Here is a 26,259-nt window from a genome sequence, read left to right on the forward strand (position 1 = left end):
GAGTGCTCTTCACCTGCATGACTGCAGGTGCTCTTACAGCACCCTGAGAAACATCTTTTGGTAATTTTTTGTTGTTGTTGCAGCTCTTGTTGTCAGAGAGGAGGCATGGTGCTAACCCACGACTTGGCTCCAGAGCAGTGCCATGGTTACACCATTTAAGGTTTTTATATTCAGTTAGAAAAACCTTTCTCTATCAATCAATATTTGTGTAGGCAAGACTCAAAATGCAGTGGCCTTTTGTGCTCTCAGCAACCAACTGTAAACTTATATTCACTTTCTCCTATATAAGATTATATGTCCAGAATCATTAGGAGAATGTATGTTAATCAAATTAGTAATCAAAGTAATTTGGGATAGTTAGTTTTCATGGGAGTTATTATTAACTTATATGTAAGGATATCCACAGAGAAGTGTAAGCATTGCTTTTAATTTTTTATTAAAAAATATAAGATGTTCTCTTGCACAACAGAAAATGACTGGTTGCACATAAGTTTATTAACAAACATAAATATCATAAATACAGGGATTCATAATCTAAAACAAAATTGTCAATGCAGTATTTCATGTCTCAACCAAAAGTATTTCATCTCAAACATGAAGAACGTGTGATTCTACAGATTTGACACATCAAAATGGCAAGGTACAATCGGATCATTATAAGTCAAGCCTGCTTACGCTCCATAGTTTGAGGTTAAAGCTATAAATAATAGAGTGATAAAGCAGCACTATATTGTACAGAGCATGTTTTGTGCTGATGGTAGAAATGCAAAAAGAAAAAGAGAAAAGAAAAAGAAGGGAGATCTTTGGCGGACTGGAAAGAGGTCTTCATTTCCCGAAGAGCTCCATCATTCTTCTGTTGTTCTGCGCCTGCTGAGCCAGCTGTTCCGCCCTGGACATCTCCATCATCTCCCGCAGCAGGTGGAAGGTCAGATCCAGGGATATCGGGGGGTCCTCGGACCTCCTTCCCCTCTCCATCGAGTCGTCCCCGCGCTCTCCGAAGCCGCTTATGAGCGCTCTGATGTTCCCAACTTTCCCTTGTAAAAGACGCCGCGTCAGCTGGAGTTGCAATGCTCTGTTGTAGATGGCAGGTGATCCGCCGGGATACATGGATGATGATGGGAAAGAGTTAGAGTCCCCGTTGCCCAGTCGGATGAAATACTCCTCTCCAAGCCGCTCCAGGATGGGGCCAGACTGCTGCTTCTGTTGCTGCTGCTGGGAGCTTTGGGTTTGGGGAGCTGGGACGCGCAGGGCACCGCCAGGGCTCTCAATAGCCCGACATTCGTAGCGCGGTAAGAAGGCAACTAGCAGAATCACGGTGGTGCCAAGTAAATTGAGCTTCATGTCAGGATATCAGCAGGAATCTGAGGAGAAAAACAAACGCCTGGATTAATTTTTTAACCCCACTCTGGTGTGAAATGTGCTGCGTAATGAGGACTTTACGCACGTAAAACAGGTATCGTATTAATGTCACGGTGTGGTAACTATGAGTAAGAGTGTTCCAGTGTATTTATTGTTGTGAGAGATTTTTTAAAATTAACCTTATGTGCAGTAATTAGACAAATGGGTCTTTTTTAATTCGTCCGTAACGTGGAATAATTGCACGTAAAGAGATTGGATTTTTGGCTCAGTAATGGATAAACTGTGGAAGTTATTACCAGCACTATATAACTGAAATACAGTGCAATTAATAAGGAAAAAAATCCACTTTCTGATTAAAGTCGCGCTGAGAAAACGAGAAAATGTAACATGCCAAAGAATTCATGCAGATATTCCTACCTTCAATCTTTAGAGGAGGTCCAGTACAGCCTTGCAGGTTGCCAGGTAGTTGGCGAGATGCCGCCCTCCTTCACTTCCTTGAAGAAACAAGTATATAGTTACTTAAAGAGTAGATGCTGAATGGACTTATATAGCCAACCTCACTACAAGTGTCGCGCTCCAAGCCGAGATTGAGTCTGCGCGTTCTTGCATGGGTGTAACGTGAATGGATGCCTCTGACAAAGTGCTTTAGTTTAGATGAGATGAGTCATATGTGAGTGTGCGCGCGCGCGTGCACCAGGCGTCTACCTTTGTGCTTTCAGAATAGGCCTATAGGTGCCAGACCTGCTGGCATTTTCACTTGAATGGGTTAGTTCAAAATAATTGCGGGGGTTCTTGGTTTCTAAAGGTGAAAGACTGAATATTAAGGCACAATAAGTTTTGATTTTCAATTTTCTGCCTCTCAGTCACAGCACATTTTCAGACTTATGTGTGCAGAATCAGATTTGAATGTGCTTTACATGACAAAAATATTAAACAACAAACTACAGTAACAGCTCTTTTTGATCAAATTCACAACAGTTACAGTGCCATAATGCAACAATGATGACTAATCAGGACAATCAAATAGCATCCAATAGTTGTGTGTACAACAGGTATATTCTGGTGCAGTCTGCAGGGCTGACTTTGTTTCTGCACATTGCACCATACTAATGATTCCCCAGCAGGTTGCCTCCTGACCTGTGTTGTTTTCAATGAATGTGCATCAGCAAACAGCTCAGGCTGCGAGAGGGGCATTGTCTTCCAGTGATTCATTGCTGCTACACGTACCTACGTCACTACCTCTGCCACCGGGTGCCTCGGTCACCGCTCCAGAGGGGCCTGCCGCCAAGCCACGCTTTCAAGATGGAGAGCTTAATCCAATACCAGCCATTAGAATCTTAAATAGTTTGATGATAAAAAGCAGAACTCTCACTTGTCTGTTTCACACTTAGTTCAGCTATTGTGCAATACAATGAAACTGCTAATTACTAATGTCTGTGGAAACCCTTAAAAACATAGCATTTTTCCACTTAGGCATAAACTCCTTATAAATGTTAAGTCACCTTCCACAGTGTGGTAAAACCCATCCCATTATCTTTAACAGTAAATCCATTTCAGCCAGACATTCAGCCCGGGGAAAAACTAAGTTCCAGACATACAGTGTACGCAGAGGTCAAAGTAACTTGCTGCATACTGTGCACTCACATAAAATAAAACAGGCAATTTAAGAGAAAGATGAGGAGAAAATTTGATTTTGTAAATGTCGTCAAGAAGTACAAAGTTGATTTTTCTCTCAAATATCTGTCGTCTTTGAACATTCACACATTATGTTCAGACATTTTAGCTGATCAGAGTGTAATTTGCAGTCGGTGTGAAATTGTTTCTCCTATAGCCTCTCCACTTTGTCGCTCTTCATGCTCCGTGCTGCTCCGCAGGGAGGTGTCAGGTCCCATCATGAAAAACACATGTTGGCTGACACAAATAGAAAACACCGCCAGATGAGAGAGCGATTGCTCTTGGTCAACTCATGTCACCTCATTTTCAAATCACTGTCCCTGCACAGATCACAGGGAGAGAAATCCTCCCTTGTGATGCCACACCGGAAAAGACTCGGGCTTAAACCATTATCCCTTTGTTTCCTCAATTAGGAAGTGTCCCTCAGACCATTAGATTAAATAAAACTTTAATGATTCTTTTGGGGAATTTGGAACGTTTCCACTTAATATGACCTTTGTGTCTGACCTTTGCTGGTAGAAAATGCAAAAAAAAGAGTGGATGAGAATCAGGACTTGATGGAGTTAAAGTGAATCTCCATACGAGCCAGTTCAAAGTGTCTCTGAGAAAAGGATTTCACAGAAACACTGTCAGACGACCAAAACTCTCCATGGCAACAGATTCTTTTAATTGATCATTTGCCTTTCTAATTGCGATCTGCTAAAAAGAGGGACAAGTGCTTCTCGCCAAGCTGTCCCTTCCTAAATAATTGCACAGCCTTCCCCAGCGGATTGAGCTGTGTTTTTCCTAATACTTCCGGTGTTCTGCTCGACTTTGACAAACTCATTTCAATAAACAAGGTCACTCTGGCTGTTTAAATGAGTCTGAACAGGTATTCTGGTGCTGATCGCTGGGACTGCAGAGCTCAGGGCTCCAGACTCAGACCGCCACCTGACCTGTAGCTCAGGTGTCCTTCTGGTTTATAGCCCAGTGATATAACCTGTTATAAAAACACTTCTCTAATAGAAGTGGGAGCTTGGCCTTTCGTCTTAAGAAAAAAGACATGGGAAATTTTTACAGAAATGGCATTTCTGGTTTTACAATAGACCACAAAACTACACCAAGCTTTCATACAACCAGCACATTAGATATATGAGTAATTAGATGTATGATAATGTTCAGTCATGGCAGTTTAAGGCTAAATAGACTCATTAATTATGCAGGATGAAAGCTGCTGACCAGTATTGCCTCCAGGACTCTTGATGTTCAAGTATTCTTCAGTGCTGCTCAGCTGCTTTTCAAAGGTGTGAATTTGTCTTGACGCATGTTTCAGCGTATCTGAAGTAAGACATTTGAAATGCTAAAAAAGCACAATCCCCTGAAGCTCTTCAAATGATCACCTTTTGAAAAATTAAATGTAAGACAGCTGGCTTTGCCAGGCTTCTCTTTGCATGCAACTCAACAGTGCGTACGTATGCAGCCTGCATGAGAACGTGTGAAGCAGAGCTGTCCATAATGCAGCGAAGCCCCCGAGGGCTGTTCTGTCTATATGAATCTAGCATGTGTAGCTCCGGAGGTGTAAACTCAGACGTTTCCTTAATGCTTGTTCACATAATGGATGCAGATCTCCTCACACAGGGGTCGAGGAGGGAAACTAACATCTGTAAGGACAATATTGAATCTTTGTCGAAATTAACTTTTCTGTTTGTTCACAACCATGGCTGGATTTTCCAGTTAAAACCTCACAAAAAGGAGACTAAACATCCAAATAACTTTGATATAAAAAGGTTATCTTTAAATCAGATAGTGAGTACTAACATCAAACCAGCAGTCAATACATAATACATTGTGCTATTGTTAACAAATCCTGTGGAAACACCAAAACCAACAATGCGTTCATCTTTCACTTTACACTCTGACGTCTCTACCCTGTCCATGGCACCCATCCCCAAGCCTGTTTGTTCCCAATGAAGGTGTAAATCTTTTAAAACAGGTCACAACATAAAGTTCCATCTTTATTAAAGCTTCAATAATTTCCAAAAACAGCTGCACTTTTTTAGCAAAGGTTACTCAAACAGGAGGCGTTAATGTTGCATTTGTTCAGGACAATATAACACACACTCGGTGTGCTAGTTACCGTTTACAGCAACAGGATGGTGTGTGTGGGGAATAAAATGTCATTTTCGTTTTATTTCTTTCATAGCCTTTTATATATTGGTGTGGAAAAGGACAGAAGGAGCAGGACTAATGCTTTCAGTGATAGGTTACGTCACTGGTCCACGTCCAGGACAAAAATATGTAGCCTCATATGTTTAAAGTGTAACTTTTTTGCTGCTGTAATATGAATTTCCTGCTCTGACACAGGAAACCAATCTCCCTATTTAGTGAAAATTAAATATTCTCAGTTGACGTATAGATGAAACCTACATTGCTTATTATAGCACACTGCTGTTATAATGTATATTGAAGATCTTTGGTATGCTGTGGGCAGGAGTCCATTTTCATTATTTTGTACTAATGAGATCTATATTGAAGGGTTGCAGGAAATACATTTTCTACCCCTGTGCATGATTTCATGTCGTTAAGTGATGTTTTATTTTAGTGATTCGTGACGAATAATGTTTTATTCAAATGCGTGAGGCAGCAGATGTCCACTCTGACACTGTGTAGATTTGACTGCTTCATAATGTGACAGAAATTGCCATCTCAAGAGAAATCTAGGGCAAAGCCATTCGACCAAAATTGTAACCCAGTTTTCTTTGCTCTTTGAAAACACACGTCAACCATAAGTGGTTCTTAGGGGCCCCTTAAAGGGACAAATCACCCCAAAATCAAAAATACATATTTCTCTTCTTAGTGCTATTTATTAATTTAGATTGTTTCGATATCGGCCATAGAGATGTCTGCCTTCTCTCAAATATAATGGAACTAGATTTGCCTGATATACGACAGAATTGTCAGCTCATTTGTTCCTATCTTTAATCTGACATTGTCTGACATTGGAGATTCAATTTTCTCTAAATGATCACTAGAGACCAACATATCTGCTTGAATCCAACGTCATTTTAAGTCCACACAGATGCGTAGCCATGTCAGCATAGCCCACCTGTTTTGATGAGTTTTTAAGTGTGGAGCAGAGTGACGTAAAAACAAACTGCAATGTCAGGCGAGATTGAGAAGACATGACATTTAGAATGGATATTGATATTCTCTTTCATGCACTGTGATTTAAAAGACCTTCTCCTCTTTTTTCCTTTCTTTATTTTATTTATCTATCCACTGTTTTTCTACTGTGCTTTATTTTATTTTTATACATGGAATCAATGTCATTATGTGTTGAACCTGTATCTTCATGGACTCCCAAGGTATGTATGATTTACAGTTATCCTTCAATAGAAATGTCATTTAAAAAATGACACACCTCTTGACAATAGCACACCACTTTACAACAGCTCGACAACAGCTTGACAACGGCATTAGTCCCACCCGTGGTGCTCATTGTTTTTTATTTTAACCAAGAAACCACTGTGTCATGTCATAATACCAGAAGAATCTGTCAACCCAATGGAGCGGGCAGATTCTATGCATCTACGACAAACTTACCTGGCTAGCCACTGAGCTAGCTAACATTAAAGCTCAGCTGTGGTGGACCCCATAATGTTTACATCTCACACTCACAAGCACAAACTTCTCATTTATGAGTGGATGCACACTTACACTTGGCATGGTGATACGGTTGGTGGGTGTAGTTTGTTGGAAAGAAAATAGTTCCTACATGAAAATGCTCACAACAAGGTCTGTGGATTATCTTGAGTAACCGGGTCATGATTTCATGATTGCTGTTGAATTTTTCAAAGTACCATCAAGTTCCATTATATTTGAGAGGAGGCAGACATCTCTATGGCTGATATCTCCAACACTCTGCAACTCACACCAAAACAATCTAGGTTGATTAATAGCACTACAGGTAAGAGGAAAAATATGTATTTTTGATTTTGGGGTGAACTGTCACTTTAATCTGAACATATAATGCTGATACTGTCTTCCTTGTGTCACCTCATGGCTTAGGTTTGAATCATTTATAACTCAGTGTGTCTGTCAGAATACTGGGTCTGTCATTCGTATATGCACCCATAAAGTATGATCCACTGGGAGAGAACAAAATATCTCCAGGCCTTAGCACAGAATGATTGACAAACATCATACGCATCAACGGTGACAGTTATCATACAGGTCAATGTGACAGGAGACACCCACAGAAAAGTAACATTTCAAATGTTTTCTTTATTTTAAGCTTGGCTTGACATTGAGCGCCAAAGACCATAAAACTCTCATTTCATGTCACAATCAGAGGCATCTCTGTCTCTGTCAATGTCTGTCACCTTGGTCGTTAAACTCACATATGTTTATGCAAGGACTTTTTATCTGGGTTAAGATCCAAAAACAAGATTGTCACACCAGTCTAAGTTGACATGCAGATTGAAATGTTTATGCCTTCAATTATATAACCACTTTTGCCTTATGTAATATTCTAATGTGTATGGCAAAACCCTTCCCAGTCGTACGCTTTGTTTTGAAGAGCAGATTCAGTTTTGGTGGATGTGGGATGGATTTATTGTCAAGTGGAGCGCTAATGAGAGCAAACAGTGTGGTGGAGGCAGCGTGGTGTTTTCTTCCTTTCTTCAACCAAGCTGCAACTTTTTTTTCCCAGACAAAAGCACTCACAATAAGTTATGGTTCATAAAAGAAACATTCACCATCACACAGCAGTGACCAGTTCAGTCAACACCTCCTGGCCTTTGTCTATAAGAAACCAGAGATGTTATGATGGCGACTACTTCATCAAATTGCTAACTTCCAAGAAAGCCTCACCCTGCCTCTATATGTGTACAAACTCTTAAAGCCATGCTCACAGAGTCCTTGCAGATGACCGCACAGGGCATTTGCCCCGTAGCACACGTAATGAATGTCCTCCGTCACATTAGACAGGATGCAAGCCAGTGAAGATGTGGTGAAATCAGCTGTGTTTGTTCAGGAAGAGATGCATTGTTGTTTTTCACAAAGTGCATTGTAAATAGCCTAATGAGGAAAACAATAAAAGGGTCGGGCTGTGTTATATATCATGGTGGAGCTGCAAAAAATATCTTGATAGCCCTTGTGAAGAAAATCTCACAACAAAAACATTGTCTTGATTTTGTCTTTATATCACATCAGAAGATAATTAGAAGTGTCTGTCCAATAAAAAAAACATGCCGTACATAACTGACCTCCTTACCGTGCATGTTTTACCCCTGAGTAAATGGAGTGACTCATTCTTTGTTTTCTTTTCTCTGTTTTACTGGTTAAGATCAGAAGATGACCGGCCGTGGGTTTCCTACAGTGAGTTGCGAAGCATTCCTCTTTCTCTAATTGTTTGTGTAGGTGTCTATGTTCCATCCTTGGTTCCTTTCTGATCATTGGCGAGGAGCTAACAGGCGCTGATCACACAGTGGCCCCAGGCCCAAATCAAAAATGAGACAATTACACCAGACAGCAGCAGCACTCTGGGAAAAATCCGAGAAGAGCACAAGAAAAGAAAACACAGACAAAAGAAAGAACAAAACTTATCATGTTGTACTCCAAATAAAGTAGTTAAAGAAATTAACAAACTATGTGGGTTTGACTTTTGTAATTGTACAACGAATAATATATTTTTAATAAATGAAACTGTGGTGTTGGATGTGTCAGAGGATCATTGCTGGACTGAACTTTGTTCTCTGTGATTAATTCGATTGAGTGGCTGTAATTTAAAAGCTTCCAGAGCTCGACATCAATCAGCTGAACTAGTCAAATAAAACTAATGTAATGAATCAATCAGCAGAGATACACACATTAATCTGCTCCTCTGTCAGGAGCCTTTCAACATCAGGCTTAACCCTCCAGAGAGAGGGAGCGTGTGAATATACAGTACCAATGCTCATGATTAGAGATACAGAGAACAGAGACAGTGAGGAGGAAGAGGCAGGTACAGTGAGGGCGGATGGCAGGTAGTCGGACATGTGAGCTGATCTCGTCTCGTCAATTCATCAGCGTGAGTGATTGGACAACTCAAGAGTGACATTGTTTCTTGGGATGAGCAACATAGAAAGGCAGCTGTCAGATGGAGAAGAGGTGCCAGGAACTGCCCTGTCCTTCACTGTGCCCCCTTTATCCAGTGATGATGGGAGGTCATCCAAACATTTAGCAATACAGAGGATCTGATGAAGCCGTCCCTCGAGCTCTAGAAACCTAACTTGTTTGAGGAAAGGTAGCAGAAATTTACTGAAATCACTCATCTGCCCATGAGTCCGCCCCTGGATTTTTAAGGCTGAAACCGATATGATTAATTGAGAGTTTAATACAACAGTAAACAATAGATCTGCCTATATCCACTTTCAACATAAACATCAGGGGCGTAAATATAGACAGTGCAGGCAGTGCGGTTGCAGTGGGGCAGTGGGGCCAGGGGGTGGGGTAAAGTGAGCAGGAACTCCAACAATGCGTTTAGATCAGTGGCACCAGCAGCCATAATCCTGTACTCACTGTGCATACATTTTTTTCAATGATTTATCATCCTATCTTGAAAATAAAATTGTAACAAAAGCAGCAGATCACGTCTTTGGGTTTTGTTTTTACTACCGAATGTACCTGAGATGCATTTTTTGTCTGTGTCCACTCACTATGACGCAAATATATTTGGATGCCAATGACTGGTGCACATGTCACGGGCTAGAGGTCAGTGTATGATAAACACAAGCCTCAGCTGCAAAGAGCCGCAGTAAGAACACCGGGTCTGCTAGCATTACTGCTGTTAGCATTAATGTTACAACAACAGAGGCTAGCAGCCAGCTACATGTCCAGGATCCACCCGCTTTGCAAAGCGATCAGCCCTGGGATCATCATGATATAGAAATTGATGAGGAGGCTGTTCTGTAGGAGTTTGATGCAAAAGGGGGATGGGGAGATGTTGGCCAGTGTCAAGTCTCTTTTTAATCATGTGTTGAGACTATATGATATGAGGTGGCTAGTTTAAGCGTGTGACAAGTAAATAGTGTGCACCAGGGCCCATCATAATACCATGCACTGGGGCCTGTCCTAACTGCCTTACGCCACTGATAAACATATGACCAACATTCCTGACAAGATTAGGATCCCTTAAAGCAGGGGGGTCAAACTCATTTTAGTTCACAGGCCAGATGTAGTCCAATTTGACTGCAGGTGGGCAGGAGCAGTAAAACCACCACATAATATCCTATAAATGGCAAATACCTCCAAATACCTTTTTTTTGTTTAAAGAAATACATTTTAAAAACGCTAATCCATTCACAAAACAGATAACAAACCGCCTTTGATGTCTTCAAAAGAATAAATGCAGTTTAACAACATTTCTCAGTTTGTCCACATTCAGTCAGTGGACTACTCACAGTCATTACATGTGCATTTTTCCATACATTTCAACTCCTGTGTAGTTATCCTAACATCCTAACAAGACCACACCAAAGTGAAAGAAAAGAACTGTATTCTGGCCCCCAGGCTGTATGTTTGACACCCCTGCCTTAAAGAAATACTTCACCACCCAAATGACCATTTGTATATAAATTATTTACCTCATGTTATGTTGTATTAATGAAGAAATCATGAAATGAAAGAAAACATGCCTCCTGTTAGCAAAGAATCCGCAAACTGAGAAATTTCTTGATCGACTGAAGTCATAGGGTTCCATGTTTAAAGCTATAGTGCGTAACTTCTGTCGCCTCCCAGCGGATAATGCGTTATTACAACTAATAAGCTGGCGGCACTTTCATGTACACAGAGTAACACTCGCCACACACCATGTACACAGAGTAACACTCGCCACACACCGTGTACACAGAGTAACACTTGCCAGTTGCCACACACCATACACAGAGTAACACTTGCCTTTGTGGTAGGATCCACTTCTGAACCGTGTCTCGGCTGCTTCTCCGCCATGTTGCTTTCTCTTTCTACCTGTGCTCTACCTCTTGCTATGACACTCTCCGCTCTTCCTCCCCCTCCCTTCTTGTTGTGAGGAAGCATTTCCTGTGTGCCAGCGCGGGAATGTCGGCGGTCGACACGCATGATATATATTGAAAAATACCGCGAGATGTTAGAGGAGCCGATTGGCTTAATCAGCATTGTGTCATCTCCTCTAGTCGTGGCTTGGGTGAAACGGACATTTACGGACCTGTAGAAGTTACGCACTATAGCTTTAACAGCAGCAAAACTATATCAAAACATCTGTAAAAAAAACAACAACTCTAAAACAATTCATGCAGTGTAATCTAAGTCTCATTTATCCAGTTGTATACTCAGGGAACTGAACTAAGAGTGAATTTTATCTATGCTCACTCCAAAGCCAAACTCCATTGACAAAAACAGTAATTGTACCTCAGTGAACACGGGAGTTGCTGGTCAACCACTGCCTCGATCAATAGTTAGTGTGACTTTTTTGTGGGTAATTGACATACAAATGGTCATTTGTGTGTTGAGTATTCCTTTAAAGGCTATTTTTTGCATTTTGGGAAATAAGCAAGGTTTTAAATGTACCAAAATTTGCGTACCAGAGCTCAGCAATTAACAAGTAATTTGTTTGTAATACAACCAAACATCCTGACATACTCCCAAAATGTCAAACTATTCTTTCAAAATTTGATTATTTATTGATTGTGACCAAAATATGACTTATACAGGATATTTTACAGATGAAAAATAAACTTTTAAGAGCTTTCTACAATGACATATTCTGTCTAATATGATGAGTTGTGGTTTTTATCTGTCATTTACAAGGATTTCCTGATGCCTAGCCTCTCCGAGCTGCCTAAACTCTTTCTCTAAAGTAAGTTTTATTTACTGGCTTCTGTACTGCTAAAGGGTAAAAATTGTGTTTCTGTTCATATGCTCTCAATTGCAGCTGCCAGGCTCTTGTTATGCTGCCAAGCATTTTGACCTTGTGAAAGACTTTGCATCCTGATATGTTTAAGCACCGCTGTGTCTGAGCCCAGAGGATACGCGTGGTCTTCACACAGCCACATTGTAGGTTGCCCACGATGTGATTTCAAGCAACTCTATCTTCTTCTTTCTCTATGCTGCCTCAGTTTATCTGCTGTTGTGCTTCAGCTGCTTTGGCAGACCTTAGGATATCCTGCTGGCGATGCACTGATGCTCCTACCCGTTGCCTGTCTTGTTTTTGTTTTGTTTCATACAGTGTTGTCCATGTCCAGAGCACGAGACCTCTACAGGCCTGTTGTGTTTTCTTTTGGTTCTGTCTCACTGGGTCTATTTTCACCACCACACATTCTACTTTTGGCCTCTCTCAGCATCAAAGGTTGGACTTTTGAAGTGGCTGGCTATCTGTCGATTTAACATTCAGTTTGCTTGCTAACACTGACCTCTGTATGTAGTCTAAGCTGCTTACCACATCCTGCCTCAGCTCCTAAATCTCCTCTTTGTTGTAAGGTTCACATTATACCATCTCTCTAATCTTTAGAAAAGCCTCTCCAGTATCCAAAAAATTGTATCTTTGCCACGGAGGGCTTTTTTCCACCTTACAGTTCACCTTAACAATCATCCTCCTCTGTGAACCTTTGTAATTCTGAATGCTCACAGTCATGAGCAGGAGCTGAGACAAACGTCATCATGATGTCATCTTCAGATGTGTTGTTCTGCGTGTTCAGCACAGAAAAAAACTGTAAGGCACCGGGGGTTAGTTTGCTACATATCTAATTATAGCACAGTTAAATGTGTTGCTCTCACTATATGATTAATCTTGCAAACATTAAATTGACTGCTATTTTTAAACTTGCCTTCTGTTTAATAAACTCACTTTGTTGACAGAGAAAGTGTTTTCTTTGTTATGTCCCTTGAAAATGAGGATGATATTCGTCACAAGGAGTAAAAGTGACGTTCGTCTTTGTTGCCCTTGCCCTGCCGAGACAGCAATTTAGATTAGCTTTCACGATTCCACGCAATTAAATTACAGCGCCTTTTAAAAAAACTCACTAAGTGCTCTGTGATGGCAGCGGGTCCTGATTGCTTTAGAGTTTGTTCTGCTGCGGGATACTGTAAATAGAAGAAATTAATTTTAACTCAGGTCATTATATTTGAGTACATGCATTTACATAGCTAATTGTTGTTTCCACTTTTACATACTAATCAGGGTGCGGGGACCAGATATTCATTGATCATAGCCAAAGTTTTCCAAGAACTTTCAATGTGATTACTGAACTGCTCTGTGGTCGCTGTTTGCAAGCTGTGTTTTGTAATTAGAGTTTTTTTCTCCTCTCAATCCTTCCTGATGTGTCCAGTTCACTGGGCTGTGCATACAACTCCCACACATTGTCAACTCAGGTGGGCTTCCCCGAGCTCTTTGACCCCTCTCAACATGGGCGAGCATGAATTACATTAGCCACAGTTATGTAAACATTAATTAGATGAGGGATTCAGATATTGGCACAACTCTCTTTCTCTGTATTGAGCTGGAAGCCATCGCTCTCCACTATATCCCCGTTCAAGTGCATGTATGCATGTGTTTGTATTGTGCGCACAGCAATGCATACTTTACACCGATAAACCTCCAGCACAAAGCAAGTCGAGTTTAGACTTTAAGTATACGCAGCCATCTGCCTGACTGAGTTGTGTGATATAACACTGAGCCCCAGGGTGGACGTCGTTTAGTTTAACTTGGTTTGGCAATGACTTTCAAACAGGGCAGAAGGAGAAGGAGCCTAACTAACCTCAAGTAGGTTGTGCATAGCCTGGGGCCATTCACACAATTACAGTTGAGATGCTGCCTTGTTGCGCACCATGTGCGCAGGCAAACAGGAGTGTCAATTATCTATAAATCTGTGCTTCGGTGAAACTCAAAATCTGAGAATTAGCGCACATAGTGGTGTTTGCTTCCACTTTGAGGTGCTTGTTTGTGTGAAAAAGTGAATGTGTGAGCGTCTGTGTGTGTGTGGCACTCTCGTGATAGATCTCAGGATGTTTGTAGACACGGCACTCTAAATAAAAATGGTGCTGAACAGGACCCAGAAGCGGTTCTTTGGCTCATAATCATACAGGAACCTGTTTTGACACCCATCTTTTAAAGGTGCTATACAGCCCCTTTGTCAAATAGTGCTACACTGAACCATTAGAAGTGCCATATAGCACATTGGTTTTACATTTTTGAGTGGGGTGACCTTCAATGATGACAGATAATGCCATAGAGGGGTCAGTATGCTTCTGCATGACACTTTTACTTAAAGGAACATTGCCTAAGATTTAGCATCTAGCACTGAGGATTGCAAATTATCCACAGGTTTCTTCCTCTCCAAACAAACGGACCAGCAGATTTTAACAGGCAAAAATGCTGAATTACGCTGTTTCACATTACAAATCAGTGTTTCTCAAACGCTGATTGGAGACTGTTTGGAGAACCAGTGTTTGGTTTGTCCATTCTGGGCTCCTGTAGAAACATGGCAGTACAACATGACAGACTCTGTGGATGAGGACCCGCTCCCTTTGTAGAAATAAACTGCTCATTCTAAGGTAATGAAAAAAAGATTGTTATTTTCAGGCGATTATACATTAAAAAAAACTTATTACATTGTATTGCATTTCTGCCAATATGTCCCCCTAAATCCCTACACACTGAACCTTTAAAATATGAATAATTATTAATAATTTCATATGACGTACTAAATACTTGAAAAACACATCAAACCTGGAATATTCTGTGCAAATGGGGTCAAAAGGGTTGAAAGCCAATGCTTTAATGTACAGTATTATCCTCCCGAAAATACATTCTTTGTAGGCTATTTTAATAATATTAATATATATATATATATATATATATATATATATATATATATGTATATATTCAAATTCTTTTCCTACTCAACTAAACCAAGCTGATGAACCAGTGAAGAACCTCTAAAGAACCATACAGGGGCTTAAAAAGTTCTTTGTTACTCCTTTTCCACCATCTTGGAACGGGTTCTGTTCAGGTTTCTTAAAATTTTGAACAGGTCAGAGCATTTCGACTAAATTTAAACTGGTACAGAACACGAAAAATTGGTATTTTTTACCATGAAATTTGAACCATGACAACATCATTGAGCGTGTCATATTCTACAGGTTGTTAAGAGAGGATGGAGTCTTGCACAGAAGTCCTCTATGTCTTCTTATCATTAATAGATGGTCTATGCTTGTTTTTTGGGATAAAAACAAACATCTGTGATAATAAAACTTAAGCTCGCAGGTAATCAGTGTGATCCGCTATCTTACAACGAGCGTTTACTTCCACTGTGCATCGTGCAACACCCTCTGTTGATGACACATCCTTGATTACAATGATTCTACTCAAAACTGGTGAAAACATGGGCTAGTTTGCTAGATAGCACCAAGGTACCAAGAATCCTGCACGGAACCGGTTCAAGAACCAGAGGTGTGATGGAAAGGAGGTATGTGTGGCAGTGGTGCAATACAGCATGCCAAAGAACCGCTGAGAAACCAACATTTCTCTGTGTGTGCAAACGATGGAAATGAAAGACCTATTCCTTTCTTTGGAGCATCACTGACTTTTGCCATCTTGATCACAGCTCATTTTCCTCCACTTCCTGGTACGTCAAAAATGACAAGAGAGCAGCAGGAGTCCCACATTTCAAAACCCGCCACTTCACATCTGAACTCAGAGCTGGAGCAAGTGTGGACAAAATAACAGAGACACCAAATAATACCGAGAACCTAAGAGGGGAGCAGCGTCACACTTTGCTTTGAAAAGAGATTCAAACCTTCCTCAGATGCTGTCACAGTCTGAAATTGTGTTTATTGAATAGGGAAAAAAAATCCCTCTTTGAAGGGTGAAGGAGGTGTAAATCTGCTTTGCACGCTCCGATTCAAAACTCCACATAAAGGTTCATTGATGTTCAGATCTTTTCATTTCTCAGGGGGGCAGGTTTTATGCTCCTTACACCAGGTTTCCCTCCTTTGTGCACAGACATTAGATGACTTAGAAAAGTGGTTTCTGAAAAGCAGCCCTTCCATACATTCAAGCTCTGTATGTGCTGAAGGTCGCAACCTACAGTACTTCTCAAAACTTGACCTTGGTGACACTGATTTTGAGTGACAGACGGGGCGTTCAGTTAAGTGTTCATATTTGAAGCTGTATCAGAAGCTTTTAACCATAAACTGTGGAGTGTCCATTTGCGGCCAGCGCTGCTCTTTGCCTTGTCTACCTTGAACATCTGCTGCCATCTTTTCTTGTGGTTGTTGCCTCACAAAGGTGCGCTGACACATTCTGCTAATAGGCAATAAACATATGAATGACTCACCTTTGCATTTGTAATTGTAATGCTGTGTGAATGCCATTTTTCATTTGATGTTTCTACTTCCTGTACACCACTTATGAATATGACTGGCTTTTAAATGCAAATCAGAGAGTTGGCAGTTCATAGTCAAATTAGCCTCATTAAAATCATTATCGTAACTCATTAATCTGAACATACAGACGGGCAACTTTAGTATTAATTGTTCCTGATCAGTTCACCACAGTTCAAATGATGCATTAAAATCAAATGTTATTTCAGGAAGCATTTTAGGTGTTTGAGTATTCCAAACCTGAGACTCCTTGTGAAATTCTTCTGAATTGTTTCACTTACTCAAACTCTGGGGCATGGAGGGGAAAAAAGCAGAGATTAAATTTACATATCAAAGCGAGCATACCAATGCTTGAGGGTCCCTGCATAGATGTATGTGATCCATATTATTTATAGCTCAGGAACGTCCCCTGGGATCCTGATGCTGTTCTGCGTCTGTCATGCTACAAGAGAGGATAGTTGGGTGAATGTAGCTTGCAATTAGCGACTGTTGCATCATGTCAGGCCAAAGGGTTGCGTGATGCGTGACCGACATATAATCACGGCATTGATCAGACAACTTTTTGGAGAACAAAGCAAAGTGGGCTGACAGGAGTCACTTTGAGGCACACAGTCACAAGCGCAGGAGAACGACTGTACATTACCATAGTTGATTCTCTGCTCTGACACGAGTGGGATCATACAGGAATGTTTAGCATGCCAGTGACACACTGACACTCTGTTAGCGATAAGTGACAGTGGCCCTGAGGACGAGGGGAGCAAGGTGACTCCTGCCCTTTTGCTAATGAGCCCCTCTGACTCATTCAGCAACATTGACTGATACAGGAGGAGTCGCTCCTGTTGAATGGCACAGGAACAAAGTCACTATTCCCTGATGGGTGTCAGCTTATTCATGCAATGCTCTGCACTCAGTATATAATATAAAAGAGTGCAGGTGCATTACCTGTTGCAGATGCAAATTGGCATCAAGTGTAGGCCATGTAAGGTCAGAAATGGACTAATGGTGTGTCCAATTAGAGAGATATAAATGGAAAAAATGGAAAAGCTTTATAGCTGCTAGCAGAATAAATTAAACAGCTTTAAAAAATGAAGTTATTTTTTAAAGGAATACTTGACACACAAAATGACCGTTTGAATATCAATTACTCACCCTGTGTTGCCTTGAATTTGTGAAGAAAACTTTGTTTGTCTCGCATGTAGGGCTGCCCCGGTCTAAGAATTTTCCTTGTCGACCAATAGTTGTCATTTAGAGCCATTAGTGGACTATGATATTATTCAATCATTAAATGATATATTTTGGGCGGGGCAACACAATGGTTTGAGTTGAAGGTGTGAGAAAGAATAGTATCAGTTAGACTGTTAACAAATACAAAACCGTACTAATGAACCTTCATTAATATAGGCCTATATTTTATCTACAAGTGCACGTCACACACTGAGCGAGCCGCCTGTTAATGACGCTGTCGGCAAAGCAGTAATGATTGTGCTAAGTAGCTAATGGACATGTAGCTACTTCCATGTTTCAGATGATACGTCATGTTTGTAGTCGACCAATGAAGATGAGTTTACATATCACCTTGGGTTCGTCCTTCACCTTCTCAAAATGATCCCACGCTTTGGATTTCCTGCCCGACATGTTATTAACTAGCCTGTGGAATAACCGCAGGTACCAGCCCTGGAAATTAGAGGCTGTACACATGCTGCGTCTTTAACCACCTGGAAAATGCGAGGTCGGGGGCTGGGCGCTGCTCTTGTGCTTTTTTTTGTGCCAGCTTTCAAGAGCGCGGTGGCAGATTGCATCTGAGGTTGCTAAGCAATCATAATAAGCACCGTATCATAACCTGTTTACCTGAAATCCTGAGTGAGCTGATCTTCTGTATTTAGGGACCATTAAAGCCTGTGACAAGTTCAACGTAACACATGGTGAGTAACTGAAATACAAATTATAATTTTGTAGGTAAAGTATTCCTTTTAACTTGACATCTGTGTCACTGGATTCATCCTTTACATCCAGACTTGAATCACCCACTCAATACTTTGCAGTTACCACCACAAATGCTTAAGACTTTTTAAAGTTCAACAGACAGATAAAAATGTCCGAATGACTCTATAAAGTTCCTCTCTAAACATCAGCAGTGCATGACTCTCAGCCCACGGGGGAGACAACAGCACTTCGACTGTGTCCTCAGTCCACCCCTGAAAAGGCCAATTTGTCACTTGTCAGAATGCATATTTTGTTTGAAACAATTTATTTCCGTATTGGGTTTTTTTTTTTTTTTTCTTACATTCCCCATGGTCCATTGCCATCAAATCAGTCGCCTTCAAGTTGAGTAGCACTTAGTGGCTAAAAGCCCTCTTGTCTTTGATAAAGCATTTGAAGGGTACGTTATCAGGGTGGCTTTTATAAGCCACATTTTCACACAGACTCATCACAGCTCATTAAACTGCATTTAAAACAGTGCTGCGTGTGACATTATATACATCCTGCTCAGATGTGATCTGTGTACATTATACTATCTAGCCTATAATAAGCATGCTTTTCCCCAAATAATGTCTGATTGACCAAATTCTACATCCTTCCAGCAGTGAACAATTCCCCCGAGGAACTAGTGGCTGTCTGCATTCATTAAGCTCAGTATCAGTCTAATTATGCGCCAATGTGCACCTAAGGACTAATTAACAGGGGATCAATAAGGGCCCTGGATGCCCCTCACGTAGGGGCCCGGCACTCAGCCCCCTCATTATTGGAGCTGCACCGAAGCTTCAAAGAGGATTTCTCAGGCTCTACCCGAGGGGCTGGATGACACATTAGGCTGCACAGGTTTGGCAAAAGTTGGTGAATCTGCTCTTTGCTCTCTTTTTCTGTGAGTGTGTCTATCCCATATCTGTCAGCTAAATATGAAGCCACTGCAGTTACTGTTGGCTCAGCGTAGCACAATGACTGGAAACAGGGGAAACAGCTAATGTGGCTCTCCCATGGTGAAAGAAAATCCACTCATTAACACATTACATCCTTTTTTTAATTAATATGGAAGTTTTAGAAAAATTTTATGGGAGGATACTTTAGGAAGTTGCTTCTGGCTACAGAGAATGTCAAGTTGATGTCATGCTGTCTTAAACTTTTTGGACGGGGGTGCCATCTTAAGAGGATCGCTCTGTGTTACCTCTGCCTGCTACAGTGATCAAGTAACAGTATTTGGACAAACTAATCACCATAAACAGCATAACTCAGCAGCCCAAGGCTGGATTACAAACACTGATGCACCACCTCCACTCACATACCTGTACATTGTAAACTATCTTGTTTTTAGAGTGAGTGCATGCACCTTGGTAACAGAGCACACACCCCAGAAGACGCCCCACACGGCATGACGCACCGTCACATTCTCTTTATGGTCCAGCACATAATGCCCCATAAAACCATGTGTTGTTTTTACACGGTTTTTGAACAGGTCAAACAAACAAAATTTACAGAAAATTGAGGTGTTTTATGTTGTGAGTTTATTTTGAAAAAGAACATGTGCATCTAGCTAGCAGAAACTGTACATTTCCCTTGACAACTGAAATGTGTTTTGAAAAGGTTGGGCGGGTCGTCCACTAATCAGAAGTGGTTCAAGCCCTGGCTCCTCCAGTCTGCATGTCGAAGTATCCTCGGGCAAGATACTGAACCCCAAATTACTCCCGATGGCCGTGTTAAAACCTGAGTAGCAGGTGGCACCTTGTATGGTAGCCTCGGCCACCAGTGTATGAATGTTTGTATGAATGGTTGAATGTGACTTGTAGTGTTAAAAGCGAATTGAGTGGTCGGAAGACTATAATGGCGCTATACAAGTGCAGGTCCAAAAGAAGCAATGCATGTAACAAGCATAAATCGCCATGGCATTGTGGAACATCAATAACAGATGTAGGATACCTAGCGCATCATATGTAGACACGAACATCTACAAACAAAGCAGCGATATTCTATTCTATTCTATTCTATGGCTGAGAACACCTTGAACTCTCTAGATAGGTATAGACAGGTACAGGTACGTCACTATATAACAGGTATATATAGTCATAACTTTGACTGAAGGGAAATGATGAGAAGGCTGTGACCTGAAAATCCCGACTGCCTGTCGATGCACCAAAAGCTGTTGATGAAGGAGACACAAAGACTCTTGAATCATTTCATCATTATTCTCCCAAAGTTGTGGGGCAACTCGGTGCAGGCCCTGGCTTAACAGAGTACAGGGTGTACCCGATGATGTCACTGCGATAAGCCCCCACAGTGCTGCTGAATACCAAACTCAGGGACGACCTCTGTAAGTTGCCATGACACCAGGAACTAACCAGCTCCGTCTGGTTTCAACATCCAGCATGGAGCCGCTGCAGCGCATACACACTCGCACAGACACATACGTCATACACTGGCTTGCATGATCGTGTACACACACACACACACACACACACACACAGTGGTAATGTGGTTGGAATGATATCTCAAGGACTCTCCCCTCCATGCCGTGCTGGTTCTAGGAAGCCAGCCAGGTTGTGGGGAGCAGCTGAAGTGTTTCACCCACGTCACCTGGACGAAAAGGGGGTGCACTTCCGGGAGACCCCAGCTGTGTTTCCTGCTCACCTGCAAACAGAACACCCCTACTGTGACCTGGCTCCCGTGGGACAGGTACTGTAATACCTGCCACAGAGACACAGCTTTGCCCTCTTTTGTCATGTTTTAAACGGTTTGAAATAAATTTGAGAGATGCAGCAAAGTGAAGGGTGATGCTGCGAGCACCAAACAAACAGATGATGCAGTTTATCTTCTGGCTTGTCCTTCTCCGAGTGTGAGATACCACGCGGAGCAGACGATAGTTTGAGAGCAGCAGGCGACTGTGAGGCATTGCACAGGGCCAAATGGTGCTTCTGTCCCAACTGTGGCAGATCAATAAAGGCTCTGACCTCAACTGTCAGCCAACTAAACTCTGTTCGCCAGGGGACACTCATTTCCTTTTCTCCATGGAAACAGGAAGTAGCAAATGTAATCTACAGAAGTGCCTAAGCCTATCAGCTAACAGCTCAACCATGTGGATTTTTTTGTTTTGCATGAGCACACTTGATTTGGACAGACAGTCCCTTTTATCGATTCCTCTCTGAGAAATCATGTCATGTGAAGCTATTACCCATGATATTTACCAAAGCGACGGATCTATAGTTCACTGTATGTTCACGGGTTATTTTTAAGCCTGCTGTATGCTTGGAGGACACGTGTGAAGCTTGAAAATCCTCCTTTACATGCTCAGGCGCTTATTTCCCTGCAGAAAGAGCAGACTTCACCTTTTAGTGTGTTGTAAAGTAGAATATTGTTCTTTAAAGACAATAAACCAAAACGGTGTTCCACAAAATCCTGGAATAAGATGAAAAAAGCCACTTCTCTGTCTTCCAGCCAAGTAGGTCTAAGAATTTTATGTAATAATACAACAACTATAAATACACGAGCAAACTGTCAGCAGCTAATCACGTCTGATTTATGCCAGGATGGTGCTGATGAGATTATTTTGTCCTCTTTTTATATCTGGCCCCGCAGCTCTCTCACCTCGTCTTTGATGCTAACAGGTCGACTTTTTAAAGGAGAAGGAAGTTTCAAGCCTCTGGCTGTTTTTTGCATGAATGGGTGTCCTTTCTTTCCCCCTGTGATTCACGGATCATGGTAGCCACCAGTCAGCGAGTATTTAAAGATGAAGATGACAAAGAGTGAAGCACACTGATCTTCACATGACAAACATTTTCCTCTGTAAGAAATGCAGAATAGGCTTGAAAAACAACACGGAAAGCTTTAAATAAAGAAGATGTAATATTGTAACTGCACATGTGCACGTATTCTACAAATAGGATATGGGCCATGAATGGTCTTTGTAGTGCTTTGAATAATGCATGCTGCTGATCCTGTTAGACTTAATGGTTTGTCCCTGCTTAGTGAACCATTCACAAGTTGTATTCATTCATAGAAAATGCGCAAAGGTGCTTAAAGCTTCATTATATCACAGTTATTTCAGGACCTCTTTCAGACTAATATGAATAATGTTTGCCTTCACTTATGTGGTGGTGGGGAATGAAATAATCATGTCACTTCATGTGTAGAGAAAAACATTTTTGTGCAATTGTTACTTTTGCAGGTTCTTATTGTATAACACAAGGAGGACAAGCAAACACTGTGAGGGCATCGTCTGTTGCAGACAGAGCTGAACTGTGGACATCATGCTATTTTTCAATATAGACTGTTTTGGTGTGAGGTGCAGGTCTTGAAGATATTGGAACTAGATGGCACTCAGCTTGTGGTGCTCAAACTACCAAAACAATACATTTGGAAAACTCAACAGTAATGTCTCTTTCCAGAAGTCATGACCCAGTTACTCAAGATAATCCACAGTCCTTGTTGTGAGCAGTTTCATGTAGGAGCTATTTTCTTTCTACCTAACTACACCCGACAGTCGTATTACCGCACAGAGGAAGGCGTGCATCTACTGCTAGCTCATGTAGCACCACTGAGCTAGCTAACATTACAGCTCAGCCGAGGTGGACACCATTATGGTTTACATATCTCGCTGTCACAAGCAGGAGCCTCTCGTCTATGAGTAGATTGGGTTGGCAAGTGTAGTTCGGTGGAAAGAAAATAGTTCCTACATGAAGCTGCTCACAACAAGGTCTGTGATTATCTCAAGTAAGCGGGTCATGATTTCCGGAAAGAGACATTGCTGTTGAATTTTTCAAATTTATTTATGCATTTATTTGACGCATTGAGCACCACAAGCCAAGTGCTGTCTACTTTAATTGTATTTCAAAGAAAGCAGACATTTCTTAAGCAAAAATCTCCAACACTTGGCAACTCACACCAAAACAATCCAGAATGATAAACATCACAACAAGTAAGAGGAAAAATATGTGTGTTTGATTTTGGGGTGGACTGTCCCTTTAGGACATGTCTGCATGTACCGCTTGAAAGGGCCACATTAAATCAGTGTTTCCAAAAAAAGTTTGTCTGTAAATTATTTTAAGCCAAGGGTGCACAGGTTCTCTATACTACAATAGTACTATAATAGTAGTGAAGAAACTTGTTTTGGTTGAAGAGTTATGAGTAAAATCTTAAAAGAGCTGCAGCAGTGTGAAGCATAGAAGGAAATTGTTTCAGACTTGTATCAGGAAGTCAGAGCTAGTTAAAGGCCAAAGTGAACAGATATTTAGCAAGCTAGTGTCCCTGATATCCATAGGTGGTGTGTTCCATAGCTTTGAGGCGTAACTGACAAAGGCTACATCCCTGATCGTCTTCCGGCTGTTGCTGGGAACCTCCAATAAACCTGCAGCAGATGATTGCAGTGTTCTTGGAGAAAAATATTAACAAAGGAGTTAGCGATGTAGCTCAGTCTCAGCCCATGTGGGGCTTTGTATACAAGGAGGAGGAGCTTAAACTCAATTGTAAATGTAACAGGAAGTCACTGCAGAGCAGCTCAGACTGGCCTGATGTGCTCTCTCCTCTTGGTTCTGGTTAAATAGCCGAGCTGCAGAATTTGAATGAGCTGAAGTCTCTCAGTTTTAAGTTTCTTCACAAAATTTCCCATTAATAAAACATTTATATTTCTAGTTATATCGTCAGAGGCAGGAAGTGACTAAGAACAATTATTCAAATTCTGTGAAGTATAATTTTGAGGTACTTGTAATTTAATTGAGTATTTCCATTTTCTGCTACTTGATGCTTGTACACTACATTTCAGAGGGAGATATTGTGCTTTTTGTTCCTCTGTATTTATGTTAAAACTTTAGCTACCAATTATTCTGCAGATTCAGATTATTAATAAAAAATATAATCAACAAGATTAAATATAGATTAAGCTGCCCAACGTTGCCAGCTGCAACATGAAAATTAGGTTTATGCATTATTGCATGTGTAACTGATGTGGAGAAACTTGTAATCTTGGTCAATCTTCATTTTGATAAAATACTTTAGTCAAATTTTAAATAGCTTACTTTCACTTATATGTGTATATAACCTTCTGCGTTAGCGCCACAGAGATCTCAGGTGGGGCTCAGTCAGCTCACCATGTCTGATTAAAACCTTCCTGCAAGTCTAAAGTGTTGATTTTTCAGGAGCTTGGAATAAAAAAAAGAGTTATTTTGAGCTCCTTTTGGCTGAAAGTAACAAATAAAACCTGTGAGGAGGGTTTTCACATGAAAGCAGCGATATGTTATGGAGAGAACTATTTCTAAATCTTATCCTTTAAGCACATTTAAGAGCTGTGGAGACGCAGACACTGAGAGTGCGAATGACTTTGCTGCATGGTCACAGCTCTTAGGGAACTTTATCCGGCCTGTGCTGTGTATTCTTCCATAAAAGAAACACCGTGGAAAAGTAATCCTGTTTGGTTGAATTCACAGCGGATCAAAAGTCAGCAGAAACCCTTCGACACTTGTGGAGACCGTGGGTGACACAGGCAGCGAGGCCAGCAGCTAACTAGTGGACTTGGCTCAAATTGGGGCGTTTTCGACGATATACATTCACATCACAGAGGACCTTATAGCCTTCTCTAAATCACGACAGGGACTTTGGGCGGCTAATTACGCACTTCCTCCTCACATCTCCAAACACAGCATCACTTGTGACCTTATCTCTGCGCCTGTCAGAGCGTTAGCATTCACATGGCAAGTGTGGCGATGAATGTAATTACTGGAGCCCAAAATAATAACACCATCGTCTTTGAGAAACCAGCAGCCAGTCAATTGTAAAAGGACCCCCACCTCCTCCTCCTCCTCCTCCTCCTCCACCACCACCTCCATCTCCTCCTCCAAATTAGTGGAGACAAGGACAAAAATAGAGTTATTAGAGCCCTGGATCTAGAAACACATTCAGAATACATGACAGACAAGGGAGGATATTAATACTTCAGTGAATTTAATCTCTCGCGAAAACACTTATAGTAATCCTATTAAGAAGTTTATCACAACTCCATAACTCTAAAAATATGTGTAGCTATTATAAGAGCCACAGCACAGAAACTTAGAAAGAAAACACCTCCTATTTATTTATATTTCAGCTTTTATTTTCACGTCCTTGTGTAAGTGTCCCTGCACTGTAGTGTTTTTCACAGATGTAATTTTTGTATTTTGGTATTTTGAAATGTTTCAGTTGTACCAGAGTCTGCACACCCAAATCAGTCTGAACACCCTGTGAATTATTTACTTTTACTTATTTCATGTTCAGTAGATGGGAGTAAAATGCACTGACATTTCGGTTATTTTTGCATAATGTTTAAATTATACAAGTGCTATAATAATACAACATTATATTAACTATTGAGCACTGATAAGTGTTGGATTTTGTGTGGAAATGAAAATGGAATGCAGCTTAAGATATAAATACAGAATCTGACATTAAAAGGTTATCACTCTTAACTTTAGAAACAGCAGTTTTGAAATTTGAACATCTGCAGTCCAACAATAACAGAGCAAACTCTGTTTGTAGATCTGCTGATGAAGATCATGTGATACAGTCAAAAGCTACAGAGCAGCAAGTAAACTGACCTTTGGGACAAAACGCTTTGTTAACCAATATTCAATTTGTTTTTCATGCAAAATAATTAATTAAAAGAAACTAACTCTAATTAGTGTTGGGTAAACTATTTCCAAACTACTAGCTACTTCACAGTGAAAAGTTGTTCAACTATTTCTTTACCTCTCTCTCAAAAAAATATAGCTTGTCAAAATGAAACTAGTGTCAACTACACTCACCAGCCACTTTATTAGGTACATCTGTTTAACTGCTCATTAACGCAAATAGCTAATAATAGCTAATGACGTGGCAGCAACTCAATGCATTTAG

At 40.9% G+C, this 26,259-nt stretch overlaps 1 protein-coding gene across 1 annotated transcript; it reads right to left on the reverse strand.

The window, feature by feature from the left end:
- Positions 1-419: 419 nt before the first annotated feature.
- Positions 420-1,999, reverse strand: crhb (corticotropin releasing hormone b). Its single transcript, XM_033639142.2, has 2 exons — positions 1,777-1,999; positions 420-1,361 (listed from the first exon to the last, which is right to left on the reverse strand). The coding sequence occupies exon 2, from the start codon at positions 1,339-1,341 to the stop codon at positions 826-828; it is 516 nt and encodes a 171-aa protein (XP_033495033.1). The 5' UTR covers positions 1,342-1,361; positions 1,777-1,999; the 3' UTR covers positions 420-825.
- Between the last annotated feature and the right edge of the window lie 24,260 nt (positions 2,000-26,259).

This window comes from Epinephelus lanceolatus, chromosome 20 (assembly GCF_041903045.1).
Source record: "Epinephelus lanceolatus isolate andai-2023 chromosome 20, ASM4190304v1, whole genome shotgun sequence".
NCBI lineage: Eukaryota > Metazoa > Chordata > Actinopteri > Perciformes > Serranidae > Epinephelus > Epinephelus lanceolatus.